Raw genomic sequence first — 19144 nt, 5'->3', positions numbered from 1 at the left:
ACGAGATTTCAGTAAGTTGTACTGTAGCTTTCAACATACCTTCAGATGTTCATTTAAGTTTATCCTGTAACTAGTATTAAAAAGGAAGAGATGATCGCGTTCACTCGTGCTCCGCGCTGCCACTTTGAGGCGCCTACAGTGATCTGTCACGCCACATCAAAGAGCAACAAAACGGCATTTATTGTTTGAATTTCCTGATAAAATGGACAAAATTTGAGGGACGAGACTTTGTGTTTCTTATCGTAAGTAACAAAACACAGAGCTAATTGCGATTTTTGGTGGTTAATGGTGGTTAAAATATGTTAATGTGCTACAACTCTGTATTCGTCGGTACATATGTACCGAACTGAAAGATGCGCACTGAAAATTTACGGTACGAGTGCGTGTACCGTTACACCCCTAATTTGTTGGAATCAGAGAACAAATGACTGAGCTACACCTGTTTGAAGTCGATAGAGTCAGCAAAGTCAATTTTGAGAAAAATCGAGTTAAAGTTTTCTGAAGGTTCAGAAATCAACTTTTTTCAATATTTTGAAGTAGCCTACTGTAATTCTGTTTATATGTGTATATTGGGATCAAGCGCTGAATGAGGCGTCTTTGTGCGCACACTTTGGATTTGTCAGACAGCGCAAGTAAGATCAATTTGTTTACATCAGCATGAGATTGAAAGACTCATGCCATCAAAAATTTGCTATGAATATTCACAAAGATGGAATGCTGTGCATTAAAACAATTCCAAACTTGGAATAATGAGGAAGTTGCTAAGGGGGAAGCACGGGTGGTGAAGCAAGCAGAGAAAAACACAATTTTTCACCGACAAAGGAAAGGTACTCCTCTCAGAAAACATACAAAGATACTTTTAGATGTTTAATTGCTATTTGAAGCATTTGGATCACTAGATGAGGGCTTAATTAACTCATTTTTGTGAAATGAGACTTGTTTTGCCTTGAAATTAGCCCATGTGCATTCCGACTTATTTTGCCAGCACTGGTCACATATATTTATTTATTTATTTATTAAAAAAAAATCTTATCCCTAACTTTTGACCAGTATTGTGTGTGTGTGTTTGTGCGCACTCACCGGCCACTTCATTATGGAACACCTTGCTAATACCAGGTTGGACCCCATTTTTGCCTTCAGAACTGCCTTAATTCTTTGTGGCATAGATTCAACAAGGTGCTGGAAACATTCCTCAGAGATTTTGGTCCAGATTTGTTGGCTGCGCATCCATGATGCAAATCCCCCATTCCACCATTTCATCCCAAAGTACTCTATTGGATTGAGATCTGGTGACTGTGGATGCCATTTCAGTATAGTGAATGTCTCGGTTACTGACACTAGGGGTCCCTATGGAAAGCGCCACAACAGCTGAGTTATGAGGTTCTGGTGGAGCAAATGTCAGCAAGCTACTGCATGCCAGGAAACAAGTGGACTTGCAACATTGTAATGCTTGGTTCATTGAATTTTATTAGCATGAAAAATTTAATCTGGAAATTGCCTTCAAAACAATCTGGAGGTCATTTTGCATCAATAATCAACTTAATGGAAGACAGAACCATTTTTCAGATGTAACGGTTCGGAACAACATAACACATTCAAATTTAGATTCAGACTGTGAAAAGAACATTAGCATCTGTTCGTTAGCTCTTCTCCACGCAGCGCAGCGTCTCTAGCTTTTATCAGCTGTACCTACAGCATAAGCTCGTCTGGTTGTGAACACGCTCTGATTATTAGTGACAGCTGTGATGTGACAGTCGTAGTCTGACAGCCTGTGCTGGATCAGACCTGTCTCATATGAGCGTGTATGGCAGCTCCGTCACCCCTGCTGTCCCCTGTCTCCTCCTTCCCGCTGGCCTGTCACTCTCCTCACCCCCACGCGCCCCTGACTGATACCAGATCAACTGCGGGAGGAGAAAACACCAGTGTGAGATTTACACCTGCTGGTAGTGCACCCTACCATCTTTACAGAACAGAACTGATGTGAGAGTCTTATTTTTATGTTAATCATTTTTATATAGTACAGTAATTATTTAAAGTTATTCTTATTTTTTTTGCCCATTTCATTTCGTCTAGTAGGTGAAAGCAGGATCTTGACTAATCATCTATGACAGTGGTTCCCAACCCTGGTCCTGGAGTACCTTCAACACTGCACAGTTTAGACATCTGCCTAATTTACCCTTCGCCAGGAGTTTGATTGACAGGCGATCTAACCAATCATAATGCCGAATCCGTCATTTTGTCCGACAAAGCAGTCAGGGTAGTTAGCAGATTAACGTAGGTGGACTTGAACTTAAAAAATGGTGTGTACTGATGTCTTTCCACCATTGAAACAACATTCCTTCTGATGTTCATTCATGTTTATTTGATGCTATAAATGAACTAGTAGGAAGAGATGATCGGTTCACGAGCCGCTTGAACTGAGGCGCTACAGCAATCTGTCATGGCATATTAAAATGGTATTTATTGTTTAAATTTCTTTAAAAATGACAAAATTTGAAATTTGAGACTTTTTTTAATATTAAAAGTAACCTGCTCTGTCTTGTCTGTCGACGCGTTGCTCCGCAATGTATTTTTCACTGCGTAATGACATGATGTGTGGCGAGAGACCGGAATGGCTTGTCGGACATAGCAACAGTAACTAAAGGGGGCGGGTCTTTGCGAATGGTCAATTAAACACACCTGATTGAACTCATCAGCTCATTGATAAAGAGTCTATAGAGTACCTCAGGGATGATGCATTTTTGTAGGCAAAACCCGGAAGCGAGTTAGCATTTTAGGGCTTCCATCGGTTCCATCGCCCCGAAGTCAATTGGTATTTTGAATGGGTTTTTGCTAAATCGCCTGAAATAAGGTCTGTGGTTAACAAAGCCTCTAAATATTTTCACGTTTTGATCTATGACATAAAACACACCAGTTATAACCCGCTTGTGATTTTTTTTAAAAACCTTTACTGTGTCTTAAAAACGGCGGTTGCTTACAAAGTGCTAAAAGGGACTACTTCCTTTGGCGGGGACTTTAGACGTCATCATGACGTCAGCATTTCTCATGGAAAAGTGGATAAGTATTCATACACAGGGCAGATCATAATCAGCGAGCATGTTTTTAAATAACGTTATTTTTTAAATACAGTTTGAGGAAGCTTGGTGGTGACGATGTTGACCCGCGACCATGGTGTGCTGTAGTCCGTTTATAGCCTACTGTTAGCTTTTTATATCTGACGACTTTATTTAGGCTTCAAAATGTATAAATGTTGTTTTAACTTGTAAAGATTATCTTGATAGACAAAACGTGTAAGTGTCATAACCCTTTGTTAAACACAGAGCTTATTTTCTGCGATTTTCCAAAAGTCTATGGGAAAAATGCATCGAGGGAACCCGTGCGCCGCTAACTTCTGGGTTGGCCTACAAAAACACGTCATTCCTGAGGTACTCTATTACCTCATATGGGCGTGTCAGATAAGAAAGACATCAATAATATGCAGTGCTGGAGATACACCAGGACCAGGGTTGGGAACTACTCATCATGACATACAGAAAACATTCCCTAAAAACGAGTATGTTGAGGCTTAATAACAAGGAGTCGAATGATTTCAGACATTTTCAGCAGTGCCAGCCCTAGACTTCTGGGGGCCCTAAGCTAAACTTTGCCAGGGGTCCCCTGTCAGTGCGTTCATAAAAACCCCCAAAATCACCCCCAACCCCTTAAAGGAATGATTCATCCAAAAATTGAAATGATCCCATAATTTACTCACCCTCAAGCCATCATACCAGCGTTATTCTCGATTTCAGGTTTAATTTTGTGGAAACCATAGAAACACCATAGACGCTTTAATATATTATGTGTTTTATTAGACAGGTGAGCAACTGTTTGGATACATTCATCGACAGAAAACTAATCATGCTATAATTTCTTGATTTACCATGAGTACCATGTTTTACCATGAACCGGGAAGATTTTAAAACGAGTGGTTCATTCATAAATCCATAAGATCTTACCTTTATCCTGTGGAAATACAAACCAGAAGACAACTAGTGCAGCACTGAAAAGGGGCAGAGCTACATAAGGTCTATTCTTCCATCTATGTTCTGTAATATCATCTCTCCCTGCATCTATCCATCCTTAATTTTTATCCATCCCTCCCTTTCTCCTTCAGTCCATCTAACCATTCTTACTTCCTTGCATCCTTCCCTCCATCATCCATCAATCTATCCATTAATTCATGTCTCCATCTATTCTTCCTTCCTTCCTTACTTCCTTCCCTTTCTCATTCAATCCATCAATCCATCCTTGCATCTATCCCTCCCTTTCTCATCCTTCTTTCCATTAATTAATGTATCCATCATCAACACTTCCTTCTTTCCATCATCCATCCCTCCCTTTCTCATTCCATCCATCCATCCATCCTTCCTTCCTTCCTTCCTTCCTTCCTTCCTTCCTTCCTTCCTTCCCTTTCTTTCTCATCCCATCCATCCCTTCCTTTCTCATTCCATCCATCCACCCATCATCTATCCATCCATCCATCCTTGCATCCATCCCTCACATTCTCCTTCAGTCCATCCATCCATTCTTAATTCCTTGCATCCATCCATCCATCCATCCATCCACCCATCCATTAATTCATGTCTCCATCCATTCATTCTTTTTTCGTTCCATCCATCCCTCTTTCTCATTCCATCCATCCATCCATCCATCCATCCATCCATCCATCCATCCATCATCCAATCCATCCATCCATTCTTCCATCCTTGCATCCACCCCTCCCTTTCTCCTTCAGTCCATCCATCCATTCTTCATTCCTTCCTTCCATCCATCCATCATCCATCCATTAATTCATGTCTCCATCCATTCATTCTTTTTTCGTTCCATCCATCCATCCCTTTCTTTCTCATTCCATCCATCATCCAATCCATCCATCCATCAATCATCCTTGCATCCATCTCTCCCTTTCTCATTGCATCCATCCATCCATCCATCCATTCTTCCATCCTTGCATCCATCCCTCCCTTTCTCATTCCATCCATCCTTGCGTCCATCCATCCATCCATCCATCCATCCATCCATCCATCCATCATCCATTCTTTTTCTTGCATCCATCCATCCCTCCCTTTCTCATTCCATCCATCCTTTCTTTTTCTTGCATCCATCCATCCCTCCCTTTCTCATTGTTTCCTTCCATCCTTGCATCCATCCATCCATCCATCCATCCATCCTTTTTCTTGCATCCATCATCCCTCCCTTTCTCATTCCATTCATCCATTATTTTTCTTGCAATAATCCCTCTTTCTTATTCCATCCAACCATTCTTTTTCTTGCATTCATCCCTTCCTTTCTCATTCCATCCATCCATTTTTTTGCATCCATCCCTCCCTTTCTTATTCCATCCATCCTTCCTTCCACACATCCCTTGCTCTATCCCTCCTTCCATCCCACCTTTTATCATTTGCCATCCATCTGTTCTTTCATCATCTCTTCCCTTCATTCATCTGTCCTTCCTTCCCTCTATCCACTTTTTATCCATCCCTCTCTACACACCTCCATCCATCCCTTTCATCCATCAGTCAGTATTGTAATTTCACATCTATCCTCCTGTACAATCTTGTACATGCTTGTTTCCTTGCAAAATTGACAACTCCCAAATTACAACTTGTGAACCCCCACAATTCGAGCTCGTCTCATATTTGTTAGATCTTTTCCTGTTTACTTTATTAATTACCATTTAACAATTACCACTGTTTTACACTGTTTCAATTTGAAGTCCAGTATATCGACACATCTGCCAGACTCACTTCACTGGTCAACAGAATCGGTGAACCTGAGATTGAGCTAAATGTTAATGTATCATGAATATATTGTCGATTAAATAGTACGGACAGGAATTTCCTTTGCAGAATTTGGTCAGCACATGAGGTCAAATCACTATAGGACACTCTTTTTGATCCAAGAATGTACTTTCAGTGCATACTGTAGTATATGATTTAGGGTACAGCCCAAGTCTTTTCCTTTTCTTAGGACTTTATTTGTTTTTCCTTTTTTTACTCATTTATTTTTTTACTCATTTATTTTTACCCATACTTGTACTTCTTCATTGCATGAAGACAAATCACATGGCAGGCAAAGTTTTTGTAAACATGTAGCATGAGGTTAGACTCTTGTTCGTCAGATGAATGCATTAACCTTGCAGGTATCATTTCAACACCTTACCTTTTTTTACTCTAGCTAGTGTTTGTAGTTCATCAGAGCAGAGATGAAGATGACTGATGAAACCGATCGCTTGGGTCATTATCCTCCACGTTACAGGGCAGAGAAAATTAAAATTTGATTTGTGGAGGGGCTGTGTTTTGTCGTTCTGGTGGATAACCGGACGTGAAAAATGTGCCCCAGTCTCCTGCTCTAAGAGCGAGTCTGTTTACCCCTGAACGAGGAGAATTAATTAACCTCGTTTATATTCTGGGCTCGTACTTGCAAACCCATCTTGATGTCTAGGATCCATCTCAGAACTTGCTTCATGTTTGTCCCTTTGTCTTGAGATGAGATCTGACTTCAGATCAGTTCTGCTGTGATTGCAATAAAGGATGAAATCCTTCTAATATGCTGATTTGCTAATATTTTCTAATATTTTTGTGGAAGCCTCTGTGTATTTTCAGAATTCTTTTATGAATAGAAGAACATTATAAATGTCTTTACTGTCACTTTTGATCAATTTTAATCTGTGCTGAATAAAAGTATTAATTTCTTTTAATCAGTATGCTACATTGTTTTCACATGGCTTCATTAAATGCATAATTCACACAGTCACATCCAGTTGTCATCTTGGGATAAAAATTGTTATTTTGCATTCCAATGAAATAATGAAAAGGTAAGGTGATTGTGGCTAACATGATTGGGAATGGGAGTTCAATTTCTAGAACAATATGCTTAATTGTACATATTAGCAAATGTAGTAGGTCATTCAGGTCTTTTTTACATACAGAAAATATGCATTCACAGTATACATACTTATTAACTTCTAAAATAGTAAGTGTAGTATGCGTTTGTGAACATAGTCATTCTAGCTGTCAAATGAGATATATAATAACTAACACAATATATAAAGGCTATTATTACTGTGACTTCTCTTCAACAGTATTGACTTTAAGCCACTCCTAATCGGGTTTTGTGATGCTTCAGCGCAATTTTCAATTAGCGCTGAACATTGACATGTGACACATGACTGAAGAAGGAGATTAATATGAAGAGAAATGAACTGAGAGCTAAAAGGAAGAGAAGAGCAGTCTGTTTCCCTGCCAATGACATCCTGTCCGACTGAAGCTTGCAAAAAAAAAAGATGCATTTCTTAAGCCAATGAACATGACAGACAATCTACACACTCCAAGTGTACAACTGAGTTTGTTTCTAATGGAAATTTAAATGGAAACTTGCAGGATTCATATTTAAACAGTGTTTTTATGGTTTAATATTCACAGACACTATATCACAATTAGAATAAAGAACTTAATAATATTAAAAAAATAAACGTACCATTCACAATCATCGGCTTGATCAAGTTGATCCTTGAAATGAAATTGAAAGTTGTAGTCTTCCTCTGAGGTAAATTCTTCCAGAATTATTCCTCACTGGGTCAAGAAGCAGTTTACGCAGGCGTTGACTCTGTTGCATATATTGCCTCAGAATTTGCGTCTGAATAGGTTGCGCTCGGTGGGCATTAGCAGATAATGAGCTGATTCACGAATGACTGACATCTCTCTCTTTTCAAACAGATTTGACTTAAAAACCTAACATTTCAACGTTTCTTTAGACATATGTCTCATGTTTATGTAATAGGCATTCACTAAGTTACAGTTAATTTTCGAACAATCATCAGAATGGACTTCATTGAGAAAAAGACTGCGGCTTGCGCATCATGTTGGTTTCTTTATTTTGCAAAAAGCACAACATTTTGTTTTTCCAGTAGGTGTACACAAATAAAAGAAGTCAGTCCACAGTTTTTAATAATGTAACTCTTATTTGTATGCCCAAAATTGATAGAGTATTATGAGTCTCTTTCGCACTGGTAAGAAAAAAACCAAGGTAGCATCGCTGGCGCGACCACCGACCTGAGTGTTACGTGCAAACAATAAGTGCAACCATAATCAAAGTACTCTCTCAATATTCAAAGTTCAAACAGAGACCAAAATGGAGACCACAGCTAAGAGGTGGTCACAACTAAACAGCCCAGCCTAAGAAGGTTTGGTATCGGGAGACAGGCTATTGTATGTAACCTAGTTTGCGCGCATCAGGGAGCTCGCATTTTTCGAATTCGCGATTGCACGTATTCTGTGTATTGAGCGCACATTTTACAAGATAAGACATTTATCAGATGCTTAGGCTCTGTTGCGCAACAAATCCTCTGCCATGGTCTTGTCAGTCATCTCGCCTTACTCTCGTCACGTGATCAGTGAACTGTGATTCCTGCTGCACTGTGTGCGACTCTGCAGCTCGTGCTGGATGAGCAGAGCAGAGGTTTACAGTAGCTTCAAACGACAGTGGAGGAGGTGCCTGTAAATGTAGCGGTGGCATATTCTATGCTAATTTCACCCTCACGCTCTTCATGGCGATATTGCGAGACACCTTTTCACCTCTACGAGAAATCTTGTCACATCGCAAGATCTCGTGTCATGAGATCTCGTCACACTCCTAATAATTGCCAAATATAATTGCCATATTCAATAACATGCTGTAAATGTGAAATATAAATAGAAAATACCATGACGATTTATTCATAGATTAATAATGTCATAATTTTTGAAAGTGCAATGTTGCCATTGACATCTCTGTTTCTCTCTAGCAGGAAGATGAGCGCAACGCTGGCACCGTTCATGACAGAGATCAAGCTGAAATCCGCAAGTTGCTCACACAGAAGTACAAAAAGTTGCCATGGAAACCAGAGGTATGAGCATGCATTGCTTTATTTTTGTCAGTTTACGTGTGACAATGACTCATTATCGCTCTCTTTTGTTTGTCAGCTGTGAAAGTTCATAATGAGAACTTCTCAAACCTTCAGTGAAGCTCTTAATAAGCACATGTTGGCCTGGAACATTTTCTGTAACGTGTAATTTTGTGTAATGAACAAATTGTATTACTGTCAGATTTTAATATCAGCTGTAATATCCGCCAAGATTTAGCCTGCATGTTCTGGGCTTAAGTTAGGGTGCCTATTAGTATTCAAAGTCTGAGTGTGCTTGTTCTTGTAATTTTAGTTAATTACTGGACTGAAATGCTGCTCAACCTACTGGATAAAAGGAAATGCAAATTTGGAAAATCATAATCTATTTCTGCTTTTTTTGCCTCAATATACTGGACCAAATAGTTGGTGTATTAAATTGGATGGTTTATCCGACTCCATTAAAGTGACATTATTGTCATAATTATTTCCGTTAGATAAAGTAAAAAGGGTTTCTCCTAAGCTGCTTATTTGAGAACGCACAGGATTTAACTGAGTGCTCTGAACGGTGGGCATTTCAAACCATGAGGCTGCTAAACCAAACCACCACATGCAAAATAATGAGTCAGAGCCGCTATATAAATCACAATGAATGAGGGCAGGTGAATTAGATGTACCATTTTAAACTAACAGCACAGAGGTGGGAAAAATCTGTGGGCGAATGGCAGTGGTTTGGGCATTAGGGATATGATGCCATCTGCTCCCTCAGGTCCAGTGAATGCAGGGCTCTCAAACTCTCTAGCCAGGTAACAATATACAGCTATTGGTACAGTAAATAAAGTAAAATACCAAGGTACTTATCAATTTTACTGTTGCTGAAGTCTAGTATCAAGCTTTGCAGCTGATTGTCCATGTAAGTGAACATTCGGAGGTGACGTGCCGCTTCGGTGCCTCCGGTATAGACGGATTCAAGCCGTTCCGGCAGTTCCGGCATGACAATACCCCTGTGCACAAAGCGAGGTGCATACAGAAATGCTGAGTCTATGAAGAAATTCGACTGACCTTCACATACCCAGACCTGAACCCCACTGAACAAACTTTTTTCGAATGCTGACTTGTGTCAGGGCTCATATGGCAAGAAAACATCATGAAATATGATTAAACTTGGATCATTTCAAAGTGCACACTGCAGTTATCAGATTTTAAAGTATTAGTAAAATCAGTATAAGTAAAGTATTTCTGTTCATATTTTCAGCCTATTTTTAAAGGGATGCACCAATATTAATTTGTTTTTTTAAATGTTATTGCCAATATTAAAATGATATGCTATAAAATTAAAAACAATACACACTAGAAATACAAATAATAGTTTTAAGTGCTAGAAGTGAATTTAAACATCATGACGTGTGCATTAGTGTACACTACAGTATGAAAAATTGATACATTTTGAATTTTGCTAAAGATTACCTTTAACAATGTTATCAAATTATTAGTATTTTAAACTTTTAGTGAGTGTTAGATGACATTTCTACTGTTTCATTATTATTTTTTCTGTTTTTGATAGTGATATTTTAGTGTTTTTATATATTACAGTATTTATGTATATTTTGAATGAGGTTTTGTTTTTATATTTTCAGTTTTCATTTTAAATTCTAGTAATTTTAGTAATTAAGTAATAATTAGTTTTTTTATGTTTCTATAGCTTTTTATTTTCAGTTTTTCTTCAACTTGCCAAAGCAACATTTCCAATTTTTCATTGAAAATCAAGTTTTTTTTAAAGGTGCATTTTGTAAATTTTAGCGGCATCTAGCGGTGAGGTTGCGAATTGCAATATAGAGAAGCCACGGTGGCCAACACAGGACAAAGATGTCGTCATCTGAGACAGAAGAGAGTAGCCAGTCAAGCAAATGCACTCTGTTGAGCAGTTTGTCCATTTAGGGCTACAGTAGAAACGTGCCGGTGCAAAATGCCGACTTAATATGTAAGGGGACCTTTTATTTTTAATATTTGGCATGTTTGTGTGCTGCTGCGTGTCCCTCTGTGTGTAAACAGAGTGTATGAGCATTGTGCACCCGCCTACTGGCGCATATTTATAACGCACTCTTTAAATAACAACAAAATACTGTCATTGACTTTAGACCAGGGGCCTGTTTCATAAAATAAGCTTACCAAATAAGCTAAGCTTATTTCAGTTAGCCTGATTATTTTGAACTAAATCAACTGACAATAAATCAGGCTTACTGAAATAAACCTGCATTATTTGATAAACTTGTTTTATGAAACAGGCCCCTGGTTTTTGTTGGTCAAAAGCGCAGTCTTTTTCAATTGTCTCAAAATAGCAACACGCCAACAATGCACCCGAACACACCTCGTTTTCAGACCAGCACACCCATGGGCGAACAAATGGCCGCAAGTGCATTTGCTATTTAAACAACGTGGCTCAGGACGTGAAAATAATAACTGCGTCGGGCTGAAACTAGCAACACTTGCTTCGCGCTTGGCGTCGCATTGCGCCGGGTGTATGATAGAGCCCAAAGACTTTTGACTGAATAACTTTCCTACCTGGAAAAACTAAAAGCACTGTTTATTTCATTTGTATAACTAACATATCATTTTTAATTTAAATTGATTTTACACACTTAAATCATTATCGTATTGCATATCTAATATCGCATTATTTAACAAGTTATCACATATCGCATTTTCTTTCAATATCATGCTGCCCTTCTAAATATATAACCAACATGGAACATTACCGACAAAAAAAAAAAAAAAGTAGTATTATCCGATAACCGATTTGGTACTGCTATATTTTGCATCCCTATATTTTCTCTGACTGCTGAAAATCAAAAATGTACTAGTACTACTAGTATATGTACTAGTAATGTTATTTATATGTTTGTAGTTTTTGCTTTTCTCCTGTGTTAGCCACTAAATGTTGTGTTAAGTGTCAGCCACAGTTGCTTCTGGGAGAATGGATGGCCGGTCCCTGACAGGTCTCACAGGCTGTGTTATTTATAGGAGTGAACACAGGTGATAGCCGGCCGAATAACAGCCCCTGAGTTCAGGCAGATGTTCACAGCTTAGCAAAGCAAACAGAGGCTGGTATCACTTGAAATTAGAGCAATTAATTCCTGAAACTCGGTACAAGAGGTATCTCAGCTGCTCTGATTGGCCATTCACTCAACCAATGAGAGACAGCAATGAAAAAAGAAATTGGCAGACCTTGAACCCTTCATGTAGAGAGATGAGGGTGCGAGGCTAAGGAGAATTGTTTGATGGAGGACTGACGGTAATGGGCACAGAGGCCATTAGCAGGACTATAAGCCATAGAAGGTGCCTTGAATTTATGGCGCTTTATAGATTAACTGTAACGGCAACGGGCTGCATGATACGTCAGTTTCATATAAAAGATTTTGACCTCTGGCCTTTACTGCTCGGATTTATTTCCACATTTCTGCCTTTGTGCTAAGAGCATCATTGCTTTTTTTCTACTCTGAGGACGCTATCTATTTCCTTCTTTGAGGAGCTCTCCTTAGTCTCCCAGTTGCCACTAAATGACAGTGCTGGCAGCAGTTATCCAAAGCCATTATGTGTCATTAGAGAGTTGAGAAAATTGTGAGCATCAGCAACTTCCTATCGAGTTATTACAGTACAGTCACAAAGACCAGAGCTGGTATTTCTGTATTAAATCTATGATGTTGCCCCATCTACTTAAACACAAACATCTTCTATAGTAGCAAAACTACATATAATCTATATATGTAGTCTATATAATTGGCTAGTCATATAATGGCTAGTTCATGACATGCTGCGTCATGAACAGTTTCGTCCATTTGTCCAGTACAAGGGGGAGCCGTACTGCCTGATCAAATATAAATTTGTAATGTGTATAAAAACATACTAGCTTTGCATAATGTTAAGGTGCGGTCACATTAATCCAGTGTTTTTTTTTTAGTTTTTTTTTTGGCATTTTGCCTTTATTATTATACGACAGTGTAGAGAGCACAGGAAGCGAGGTGGGAGATGGCGCTATATGTCGCCGTGCTGCCCACAAGGCTATCGGCACTGACAAATCCAGTGTTTTTAATAGGAATCCATGTGATCTGGAATTTTATATGAAAGCAAAAGCTGTCCCCATACAGATTTTGCAGCTGGTTCACATGGATTCACAGTGTTGACTAAGGCCACATCCACACAAAGCCAACTTTCCCTATGCAATCTTTTTTTTTCCCCTTGTTCTAAAAAAAGCAGTAAAGCTTAGTAAAGCTTAGTAATACACCTTTACTTTAGTAAAGCTAATAGGCTCAGTAGCTTCCGTGGCACAAACACAAGCATGTAGTCTGCCGTTGTTGTTGTTTCTGTTACATGACGTAGCAGTGTCTGACTAGGGTTGAGACGTGGGGTGATGACATCATCGTTTCACAAAATATATGGATTGGCTGTACACACGAAAATGCAAAGGTGTCTTTTTCAGATTTATCCACTCTGGGACCCGGTTTCAGGCTCTAACAGAAAGCTGCTTGGTTCAATTAATTTAGCGCATTGTTGACCAGAATGGTTTCACTTCCACATGTGAAATGTATTAGTTTAGCTTAATTGTACCTTTGTACAGGGTAATACTGTAGACTAAGCTAACAGGCTAATCAACTAATGGTATTCTAAGTCATCACATTAATTGATTTGTTTGCAAAATCTAGGCCAGAGGTTCTCAACTCTGGCCCTCGAGATCCACTTTCCTGTAGATTTTTGCTTAAAACCCTAATCAAACACACTTGAACAAACTAATCAAGGTCTTTGGGATTATTTCAGGTGAGTTTGTCCAAGGTTGGAGCTAAAATCTGCAAGTAAGTGGACCTCGAAGGCCAGAGTTGAGAACCCCTGCTCTAAGCTAATTAAAAATACACTAAGAATGAGAAAACCCTAGTTTTGTTTATATACTTAGCCATCAGCCATATCACCCTGTAGACCAAGACTGGTTGCCCACTGAAACTAAGGAGGGCTGAGCCTGGTTAGTACCTGGATGGGAGACCTACAGGGAAAACTAGGTTGCTGCTAGAAGAAGTGTTAGTGGGTGCTGATGGGGACACTGTACTGTCAAAAAGCACCGCCTTTCGGATGAAACGTTAAACCGAGGTCCTGACTAAAAAGTCGTTAAAAATCCCAGGATGTTCTTCGAAAAGAGTAGGGGTGTAACCCCGACATTCTGGCCAAATTTACCCATTGGCCTCCGTCCATCATGGCCGTCTAATCATCCCCATACACTGAGAATGGCTTCCGCTTATGCGTAGTTTGTGCTTGCTGTTTAATAATCACTTGAATCTTGCAAACTGGCAGGTCCAGTAGTAATGAAAAGATTTATCTTGAACTCTCTCATGGAAACTATGTACAAACCTTGATTAAACCATTTAATATTCAATTAAAAATGAATTTATACCTGTATGATATTAAGCTGTAGCCACATTGGACCAGCGGTTTGAAAAATGAATGGATGGATGATTCAGCTGCAGGCGCCATCTTCTGGTCAGACATGGGAACTCATTCAGTGCGCAACTCTCACAGTGCGTTATGAGTATTCTCCAGGCGCTGAGCATACATCAGTTGTACACTCGTTATTTTGCGGTGCATTATGGGATTGAATGAGTGCACTCGATATAACATCCACTATAGGGGCTTTCGCACCGGAGGAACCTTTTCATAGTTCCTAGAACTATTGGCTGAAGTACCTGGATTTTGCTGTGTTTGCACGCAGGAACTATGATTTTAGTTCTAGGAACTCCTTTTGGGGGAACTAAATTAGCTCCTACTTCAGAGTAGGGTCTAAACCAGCTCTATAGGAACTATCAGTGATGTAAGTGTACGTTGATTTGTCAAACTTATGTCAAACATCGGCACCCGTCATTTTTAAAAAGCTGTGTAAACATATTCACTTCACAAAAATGGAAAACAGTGAAAACAGCATTTACCTGTTGTCTGCAGGGTTGTGTTCTTTTCTCTGCCTCGATGATATGTAATACTGAAAGTTGTCATAGGAGATTTTGTCTCTTAGCCCCACTTTTTGCTCTTTCAATCGCGTAGATTATGCGTTTACATTCCATCTCCGTTATCACGAAACCCACGACACACAGCAAACACAGCTCTGATCACGACATCCTCCATTCACCATTTTTTAGCGTTTGTAAATGCCGCGCTTAAAGACGCCGCTGTCGGCTGCTTCACAGTTCCTATTCCCAGTGCGAATGCAACTTGGAACATGGCCCGGGGGAGCAAATAGTTCTTGGGGAACTATCCTAGTGGCTAGTTCCTAGAACTAAGTTCCTAGAGCTATTTTGTGCAAAAGCCCCAATTGGTTTCGGACACCAGTACAAATGGCTGTTCCCTTAAAGGTGCCCTAGATTCAAAAATTTAATTTAGGGTTAGTTAAATAACAAGAGTTCAGTACATGGAAAAGACATACAGTGAGTCTCAAACTCCATTGTTTCCTCCTTTCCTCCTTATATAAATCTCATTTGTTTAAAAGACCTCCGAAGAACAGGCGAATCTCAACATAACACCGACTGTTACGTAACAGTCGGAGTGTACGCCCCCAATATTTGCATATGCCAGCTCATGTTCAAGCATTAGACAAGGGCGGGACGTCTGGATGTGCACAGCTGAATCAACAGACTAGGTAAGCAAGCAAGGACAATAGCAAAAAATGGCAGATGGAGCAATAATAACTGACATGATTCATGATAACATGATATTTTTAGTGATATTTGTAAATTGTCTTTCTAAATGTTTCACTAGCATGTTGCTAATGTACTGTTAAATGTGGTTAAAGTTACCATCGTTTCTTACTGTATTCACGGAGACAAGAGCCGTCGCTATTTTCATTTTTAAACACTTGCAGTCTGTATAATTCATAAACACAACTTCATTCTTTATAAATCTCTCCAACAGTGTAGCATTAGCCGTTAGCCACGGAGCATAGCCTCAAACTCATTCAGAATCAATGTAAACATCCAAATAAATACCATACTTACGCGATTAGACATGCTGCATGACGAACACTTTGTAAAGATCCATTCTGAGGGTTATATTAGCTGTTTGAACTTTTTTTTATGTTGTTTAAGGCAAGCGCGAGCTCTTGGGGCATGGAGCACGAGATTTAAAGGGCACCACACTCTGAATCGGCTCATTTCTAATTATGCCCCAAAATAGGCAGTTAAAAAATGAATTTAAAAAAATCTATGGGGTATTTTGAGCTGAAACTTCACAGACACATTCAGGGGACACCTTACATCTTGTAAAAAAAAGTTCTAGGGCACCTTTAAATAGTGCCCTGTTTAAGGGTATAGGGGGCAATTTTGAACACAGCCAAACTGTTCAACAGTCCTGGTGAAAACCTCCACTAATAAGAGTGTTGAAACAAACTAATAGCACCAAAAGAACACTTTAGCACCCGCCCACTCCATATACAATAATGGCCAAAATGTCCGGCCTAGGATAATGTACATCTTTATTCAAATGTTATTTAAAAAATTCTTAAAGATTCTGTATAGTTAAAGACATTGCTGTTGTACTCAGAGTCAATTGTTTTATTTGTGATATCATAATAAAACATGCGGACATAATTTTTGGCCAGTCATACAAAGAAATTATAAACACTTGCAAAAACAAGAAAGAACCAATGAAGTATTAATAACTGATTGTGTTGTAGTCAATATATACCTTTTATTTTTCTATGCTTTTGTTGTAAATGTTTTTTTTTGTTTTGTTTTTTAGCTGTAGTTTGCCTCTTTTTTTTTTGCCAAATAAATTTGTCAGATAAATATTCTTCCCTCATATTTAAAATATCTCAAATATTTTCCTCATTTTGATGGTTTAATCAAACTTAGTGGGTCATTAAAAAAATATCCTCTCCAGACATCACTTTTGCCCACTACTGTATCATATTTCTCCATCATTTTTAATTCAATTATGTTTTTCGCAACGCTTCATGAGATTATAGTTCATTCCTACATAAAGCTGTTGAGTACAGTCTTTGTCTTTTTGTCCAATTTTCAAATACTTTTTGCTTCAAATCAAAGTTTGTAATGTTGTGATTCACCTTGTAGCTGGGTGGTTTAGTTCATTGCTTAAAATTCTTTTTTAAAATCCCTGTACTTCCAAAACAAAGGCCACTAAAAAAATTGGGCGGCCACTGTTGCATTATGGAATTGCTGTGGGGTGACTCGAGACATCACTGATCAGCTCGTTGTTTGTTTGTGGCCTATCCCACAAATGGGAGTGAAGCATACTGTCTAGACCGACTCGAGAGAGCAATTCTGCATTAGATGCCCACAGATGCACAGTTGTGGCACATGTCACGTCTCTGATGCCCGATCCCAGAGGCATTATGGGTGACAAATGGTGGCATTGCTTGTCATTCTTTGCGCTGGTGGATCGTTTGTCTATGTCACACACAAACCTGCTTTCGTAGAACGTGATTCCTCCGTGGGTTGCTGTTGTGCTTGAGACAGGAGGTGTTTGGAGCGTCTGGTATTGAGAGGATTTAGATCAATGGGCCTCCGCCAGACTGACAGAAAAAAGTGAAGGTCATATGCTTTTTTAGACGTACTCATGGGATGTGAGGTTTGCTCTTAGAAATACAATAGGCTCCTGGGGAAAATATTACTCTGGTTATTCTTTGTGCTGGAACAGAGCCACCTTTTCTGGCTCTGTAAAGATTGTACAGTGTGATTTTTCTGTCCGGTGTGTGATTCTCTGTCATTTTGTAGCATGTGAACCCTACAAAAGATTCCCAAACACAACAACTTTCATGGGATGTTCACTGCATTTGCAGTGACAAAGTGATCAGTAAGAATAAAGGATCTGGTTAGCATTAGCAGTTAGTCCCTAATAGGGTTGCAAAGGGGCTGAAATTTTCTGGTAAATTTCCAGAAACTTTTGGAAAAATTTAGAAGACGATGTGTGTGGAGCAAATGGTTGTTTGTTGTTGTCTCACCAATGGCGTCATTAGGTTCTACTGCGCTCCTATTGGCTTTTGACTTGATGATTGTCGTAGAAGAAGTCGCACTACAGAAGTGTGCGTCTGAGAATTTTGTCTGAGGTAAAATTTGATTGCAGTGGTCATTAAACGGCTGTCGGTGAACATGTCAAACTAACGATCAAAGACTTCAGATTTTGGCCTAGGATTCGAGGAATCATTTAGGATTCACAAAATCTGACCCTGACGGCCAAATCGTGACCGAAATCGTACAGTGTGAACCTGGTTTAACACAAGCAAAATATGTTCTAGGAACATTTCGCTTACGTTCCCATTAGGTTATAAAAACTTTATATCTGAATGTTATGAACAGTCAAAACATCCACTTTTTTAAATGTTTTAAAAATGTGCGAGGAAACATTCCATTTAATCACTTTGCAAATGTTATGGGAACGTTATTTTTGAATGTTCTCTGAACGTTCTGTAGCAAGTAGTAACATTTAAAAACTAAACTAAACTAAAACATTTCAGAAAACATTCTATGAACGATGTATATGTTTTTGTGCTAACATTTTGAGAACGTTATTAAAGACTAGATAAGTTTGAACAAACATTCTGTTAATGTTATTGGAAGAACGTTTGTTCATAACTTTGGGAGAACCTTGCCAGAACGTTCTGAGAACGTTCCCTTTTAGCTGAGATGTCAGCAGGCCCCTAGAGGCTGTGTAACATTAATCTGAGGAGCAGTTTCTCTTTCTTTGTCTTCCCAAATACAGGTCATTAGCCGGTTCTGGGAAGCAGCAGGGTTTCCATTAATGCATTAATGAGAGTGTTTGATTACTATCATCAATCAATATGAGGCCATGTGACATCATAAAGGACAGAGATGAGTGATTGCTTGAGAGATCGATCAATGAATACAAAAAACAACACACAACAAACAATTCAGTTGACTTAAGGCATTTCAAATATTCATGTTAGAATAGATTCAAATCTTGAGTGTATTGAATGACATCTTTATGGTTTCTACAGGTGTCATACAATCAGACTTATTGGCAATTAACAGTTGATGAAATCCTGAAGACATCATTCTGTTGTGAAAAGAATTATATACATTAATAAAACGGTTAGTTCCTGTCTTTGATTCTGATTGGTCAATAGCTGTGTTTTATTCACGATAAAACACGGCTATGACCGCTTCACCCAACAGTTCTGTGTCTCACTACACAACACCCTTAGCAACCACTCTTAGC

At 39.0% G+C, this 19144-nt stretch overlaps 1 protein-coding gene across 1 annotated transcript in view; it reads left to right on the top strand.

Annotated features, from left to right (window-relative positions):
• The window catches only part of b4galnt4a (beta-1,4-N-acetyl-galactosaminyl transferase 4a), a 211140-nt gene that overhangs the window by 96816 nt on the left and 95180 nt on the right, over positions 1-19144 (top strand). Inside the window, exon 3 of the mRNA XM_048158247.1 lies at positions 8825-8926. Within this exon, the coding sequence (XP_048014204.1) occupies positions 8825-8926 (102 nt within the window). The remainder of the gene's footprint in view (positions 1-8824; positions 8927-19144) is intronic.

This window comes from Megalobrama amblycephala, linkage group LG15 (genome assembly GCF_018812025.1).
Source record: "Megalobrama amblycephala isolate DHTTF-2021 linkage group LG15, ASM1881202v1, whole genome shotgun sequence".
In the NCBI taxonomy this organism is placed as follows: domain Eukaryota; kingdom Metazoa; phylum Chordata; class Actinopteri; order Cypriniformes; family Xenocyprididae; genus Megalobrama; species Megalobrama amblycephala.
Note: the sequence above shows the minus strand (reverse complement) of the source record. Positions and strands in the feature narration are given on the sequence as shown.